Below are 6,000 nucleotides of genomic sequence, written 5' to 3' on the forward strand. Positions count from 1 at the left end.
AAATCTACTGTATGTATGTATGATCCATCAGGGGAACTACCTTCTTTTTAAGAGGAGCCGAGCTCCCCCGTAATTTGCAGGAAATAATGTTATCCTTTACTCTTGGATTTGTTTTCTGCTGATGAAATGTTTCTTGGTGTTGGTGAATTAAAAAAAAAAAAAAAAAACACCACTTAATTTCGGGGCAAAATGCATTGTAACTCGTGTTACTGAGATTGTAATGGGTATAATAATAACAATTTATTTTTAGTAATGCATCATATTACTGCGTTACAGCAAAAAGCAATACATTATTGTAGTAATACTTTTGTAACTCATTACTCCCAACACTCATTATTATAAGATGAAATACAGCAGGTCAGTGCTGGTTGATATTACAGCCTAATAATTTGATGTCAGCATCTGTTTGCGCTTATATTTTCTCTATTCTTTTATTATTCTTACATAACTTGCATTTGTTTATTCCATTTTTATATTTCTATATTTATTTATGTCAACTGTTTGTCTACGTGTAGCATCTTATCACCAAAGCAAATACCTCCTATGTGTAAAACACTTGGCAATAAAGCTCCTTCTAATTCTGATTCAAATATTTATAAATGTGTATGGTGTACTCACTTTTGTGAGATACTGTACAACAGCCCTATCCAACTGGCGGCCCGCGGGCCACATCCAGCCCCGAAGCAAACTCCACGTGGTCCAGCACATAATCTGACAACAAAAGTAAACTACACGTGTAGTGGTTGGAAGTAGCTAAAGAGTGAGCTTTATCATTTCCTTCTCATCTTTAAGTTTCACATGCACTGTATGTCAGGATTTTGTGGCTCGAACCAAAATGCAGACAAGAACTCAGTTCTGAAGGATATTTACTCGGTTTATTGAACACAAGATAAAGTGGATTGGCTTGATGCAGGGGGTTGGGTTCCTCCGGTGTGGCGGCGCAGGTGAGAGCAAAGCCCGGCAGGTAGAGTAACAGGGCTGACTGGGAAGAGCGTCTACGGTGGGGAGATCTCCAGTCAGGCATTCTCCGAGACAGAGCAGGGTCTCCAAGGGACACTAGAACAGGGCACAGGGAAAACAGGGTCAAAGCCAATACAAAGTATAGAAGGCAAGTTAGGCGAGTCGTAGCATTACCTACAACAAGGTCTCGCACACCAAAGGCATGTGTCTTATCCATTGCACCATCGCCACCCAATAAACCAGTCCAGATTATAACAGGAGAGAGGTGTGTGAAGTGCCGATTGCCTGCAGCTGGAGGAACCCGCCCAGCTTCCAGAGACAACTCCGCCTTGAAGGAGAGGGGTGGAAAGGCGAGGGAGAGGGAGAGAGGGGAACACTATACATCGACAAACAAAACTAAAACCCACCAAGCATCTCTCATGCACTCAAAAAGAGACAAAATAAACTCAAACACGTCCACACAACACACCAGCTGTCACCTCCCTGTTTTTGGCAGTGTGACACTGTACTGATCACCGCCAATCAAGACTCAACATAACTGTCTGACCTCCAGCCTCTCCACTTCTCTGTATCTCTGCAGAGCACCTCCACTCCACATAAACACACACGAGCACGCACACATGGGGCAAAAGTCCTGCCTATTTCTTTGCTCTGGATTTAAAATCCCATCCAATTGAAATTGTAATTTAATAGCCCTGGTCTACAAGATCCATGACATTCTTTAGATTGGCACTTGTCCCCTTTTCTGAAGTTTTTCGTCACAGTTATGCTGCCTCCCCAACAAAGCACATCATAAAAAGAACACTGGCTAAAATGCCTTGATAAAAAGTAACTGGGCCTTCTTGAAAACAGTGTCTGTGTTCATCTTCTAGTTTAATTTACTGTATAATACTTTATTTATAGGACGGCACAATTTTAATTTGCTGGTTCATCAAATAATGATCACAGGAAAAACCTTCTCCTTCTTCCTCCTTTTGTCTTCCCAACATTTAGTTGTAAGAGGTTTGATTCACACCAATTCACAAATGGGGCAACTTCATTTTTATAAACTTGGTCATTACCTTGAAAAAAAAGACCAAGAAGGACAGTGTCATCAGAAGATTTCTGGATGTGGCAAGATACCCCACAATGACTGTAGTCAGCAGTGTAGAGAGTGAATAAAAAAGGGTATAAAACCATGCCATGTTTTAGTTAAAATTGTGTCAGATGTTTTTTTTTTTAAACAAATCTGATAAACAGGACATGACAATAATTTAGAGATCTAAAATTTATATTAAAATTAATTCATTTTGGGGCAAAAATGTGTGGTTGTATGATGTTAAAAGCACTAGAAAAGTCAAAAAACATAACATGACTATAAATTCTATGCATCATAAAAGTGAGAGCATCGTCAAGTCCTACACCCCTCCTATATGCAAATTGAAAAGGATCTTGAAAGGCTGAAAGTTGTCTGGATAGGTGACCTAGGATAACCCTTTCAAAACCTTTCATGACATGAGAAGAGTACGGTCTAGAGCAGCAGGCCTGATGCACATATTGTGTACAGTATATGTTTATAAGAGGAATGTTATGTCCATGTTTGATGCCGAAAGAGGATGTGCTGCTCTGACCCCCCTCCTCCTTTCAGGGTGGAGCCTGGTAGAGTCCGATGGTTGAGACCAGGTCTGAGGAAGTGTAAGTGTGTTTTTCATTTGATTAATGCAGCACACATTCAACCATCTTGTTTGACTGAACTTGCACCTGAGCCACTTTGTAAATTTGTGAACATGAACATGAAAAGTATGAGCATGTACAGCACTCAATACTTAGTAGGCCCCTTTTGCCTGAATTACTGCAGCGATGCGGCGTGGAGTCCATCAATCTGTGGCACTGCTCAGGTGTTATGAGAGCCCAGGTTGCTCTGATAGTGGCCTTCAGCTCTTCTGCATTGTTGGGTCTGGCGTATCGCATCTTCCTCTTCACAGTACCCCATAGATTTTCTATAGGGTTAAGGTCAGGCGAGTTTGCTGGCCAATTAAGAAAAGGGATACCATGGTCCTTAAACCAGGTCCTGGTAGCTTTGGCACTGTGTGCAGGTGCCAAGTCCTGTTGGAAAATGAAATCTGCATCTCCATAAAGTTTGTCAGCAGCAGGAAGCATGAAGTGCTCTAAAACTTCCTGGTAGACGGCTGCGTTGACCTTGGACCTCAGAAAACACAGTGGACCAACACCAGCAGATGACATGGCACCCCAAACCATCACTGACTGTGGAAACTTTACACTGGACTTCAAGCAACGTGGATTCTGTGCCTCTCCTCTCTTCCTCCAGACTCTGGGACCTTGATTTCCAAAGGAAATGCAAAATTTACTTTCATCAGAGAACATAACTTTGGACCACTCAGCAGCAGTCCAGTCCTTTTTGTCTTTGGCCCAGGCGAGACGCTTCTGACGCTGTGTCTTGTTCAAGAGTGGCTTGACACAAGGAATGCGACAGCTGAAACCCATGTCTTGCATACGTCTGTGCGTGGTGGTTCTTGAAGCACTGACTCCAGCTGCAGTCCACTCTTTGTGAATCTCCCCCATTGTTTCACAATCCTCTCCAGGGTGCGGTTATCTCTATTACTTGTACACTTTTTTCTACCACATCTTTTCCTTCCCTTCACCTCTCTATTAATGTGCTTCGACACAGAGCTCTGTGAACAGCCAGCCTCTTTAGCAATGACCTTTTGTGTCTTGCCCTCCTTGTTCAAGGTGTCAATGGTCGTCTTTTGGACAGCTGTCAAGTCAGCAGTCTTCCCCATGATTGTGTAGCCTACAGAACTAGACTGAGAGACCATTTAAAGGCCTTTGCAGGTGTTTTGAGTTAATTAGCTGATTAGAGTGTGGCACCAGGTGTTTTCAATATTGAACCTTTTCGTAATATTCTAATTTTCTGAGATACTGATTTTGGGGTTTTCATTAGTTGTCAGTTATAATCATCAAAATGATGATAAAAGGAATGAACACTTGCAATATATCAGTCTGTGTGGAATGAATGTATACATTACACAAGTTTCACTTTTTGAATGGAATTACTGAGATAAATCAACTTTTTGTTGATATTCCAGCACCTGTATATCTGTGTGTATGTGAGGTGTACATCTGTGTGAGCTCGAGTGTATGTGTTTACTACACTAACTTTTATTGGTGCTAACTGGTTTCTGGACATTTTATTGTATTCACTGTAAATTTTTACTCTTTCATTATCTTAACTGTTAAAAGCCCTTCTAAGGACAGGTGTTGCGAATTAGCCACGGCTATAAAATGTGATACAGGCATCGGATTGTTTTTTATGTAATAATCTATGTTTTTTGTATCTGTCCCTATTCAAATAAACAATAAATAAATAAATAAATCTTCAGACTGTGACATCACTCATTCAAAGCTCTGATGTCATCAAAGTGTCAATCAATGAACAGATGACGGATCAATAACTGCAGCTGTATTGTGTCTCGTTCTCTCCATCAGATTCCTGTGAACTAACACTCGACCCAAACACAGTAAACAGAAGAATCAAACTTTCTGACGACAACAGGAAGGCGTCACGTGTGGAGGAGGATCAGTCATATCCCGATCATCCAGACAGGTTTGACTGCTGCCCTCAGCTGCTGTGTAGAGATGGTCTGACTGGTCGCTGTTACTGGGAGGTCGAGTGGAGAGGAGGAGTTTATATATCAGTGAGTTACAGAGGAATCAGAAGGACAGGAGACAGTTATGACTGTGAGTTTGGATGGAATGATCAGTCCTGGAGTCTGAGCTGCTCTGATGATGGTTATTATGTTCAACACAATAACCTCTCCTCCTCCTCCTCCTCCTCCTCCTCCTCCTCCGCTGTCTCTGGTAGAGTAGCAGTGTATATGGACTGTCCTGCTGGCTCTCTGTCCTTCTACAGAGTCTCCTCTGACACACTGATCCACCTCCACACCTTCAACACCACATTCACTGAACCACTTTTTCCTGGCTTTGGGCTCTGGTTGTCTGGTTCTGGTTCCTCAGTGTCTCTGTGTTCTCTGTAGGAGGGAGAGTCTCCTCCTGGTAGAGAACAGATCAGTTGAGTCTGTACAGGATCACAGAAATATTTTAGCTTCTTGTAATAAATCCATCAATGAACTTTGTACAAAGTCATTCAAAGTGATTGAACAGATTCTTCATTTATATTGTAAACTTCTTCCACTCCTGTCCTTGGATGGAAGCTCTGATCATTAAATTGTGCAAATGCCGGTGACTTGGACCTTCTGTCATGTGTTGAATTCTGGCTATTGTTCCAATAAAAGCAGAATGTTACTGTGAGTGTGTTTGTTGTCTTTCTCAGCTCAGGACTACTGACATGATTCAGCTGGAAGATATAGCATGGACATCATTAGGCCTATACAACTGTAATAAGAAAATTATTTATTAGATTTAGATTTTTTTTTTTTTTTTTACAGTGCAGGCATGTAATCAACAAAGAGAAGCAAGAATATTGATAAATACTATAGAAATAAAAAATTACAATTTGTATTTATTGGCTTAAAATAATCCTTCTGGTTGTTTCCACTGCTTCATAATTTAATTACCTACTGTGGTCGGGCACTAGGACCCCGAGGGAGGCTGCCTTTCATTGCTGCTCTGCCAAGCAGAGCACAGTTACTGCACACAGAGACACACAGACATGGTGATATACATACAGCGAAACTGTAAGTTGTTGTTAGAGACTTACTTGCTGAACTTAAGCGATGTTTACTTGAGATAAAGGAAAGGAGATTAATTTAGATTAGATTAATGTTTTTTATTTATTTTAGGGTTAGGGTTAGAGATTAGGGATATAGAGATTTTTTGCTGGGAAATAGGCCTTATGACGTCCAAGACTGGCCTCAATTTTATACAGTTTTAACAGTTATCTCACAGCGCTTTTTATAAAAGAGCAGATCTAGACCATACTCTATGATGATATTTACAGAAGCCCAACAATTCCCACCAAGAGCAGCACTAGGCGACAGAGACAAGGAAAAACTTCCTTTTAAGCAGAGCACAAAGGATGCA

At 41.1% G+C, this 6,000-nt stretch overlaps 1 protein-coding gene across 1 annotated transcript in view; it reads left to right on the forward strand.

Annotated features, from left to right (window-relative positions):
- Positions 1-5,268, forward strand: part of LOC119897296 (NLR family CARD domain-containing protein 3-like) — a 28,563-nt gene extending 23,295 nt beyond the window's left edge. The window contains exons 10-11 of the mRNA XM_038710909.1: positions 2,588-2,634; positions 4,447-5,268. Of these exons, the coding sequence (XP_038566837.1) occupies positions 2,588-2,634; positions 4,447-4,994 (595 nt within the window). The 3' untranslated portion in view covers positions 4,995-5,268. The remainder of the gene's footprint in view (positions 1-2,587; positions 2,635-4,446) is intronic.
- The last annotated feature ends 732 nt before the right edge of the window (positions 5,269-6,000 follow it).

Source organism: Micropterus salmoides, unplaced genomic scaffold (genome assembly GCF_014851395.1).
Source record: "Micropterus salmoides isolate LMB-PRFRI ecotype aquatic unplaced genomic scaffold, ASM1485139v1 Ms_hic_scaffold_1, whole genome shotgun sequence".
NCBI lineage: Eukaryota > Metazoa > Chordata > Actinopteri > Centrarchiformes > Centrarchidae > Micropterus > Micropterus salmoides.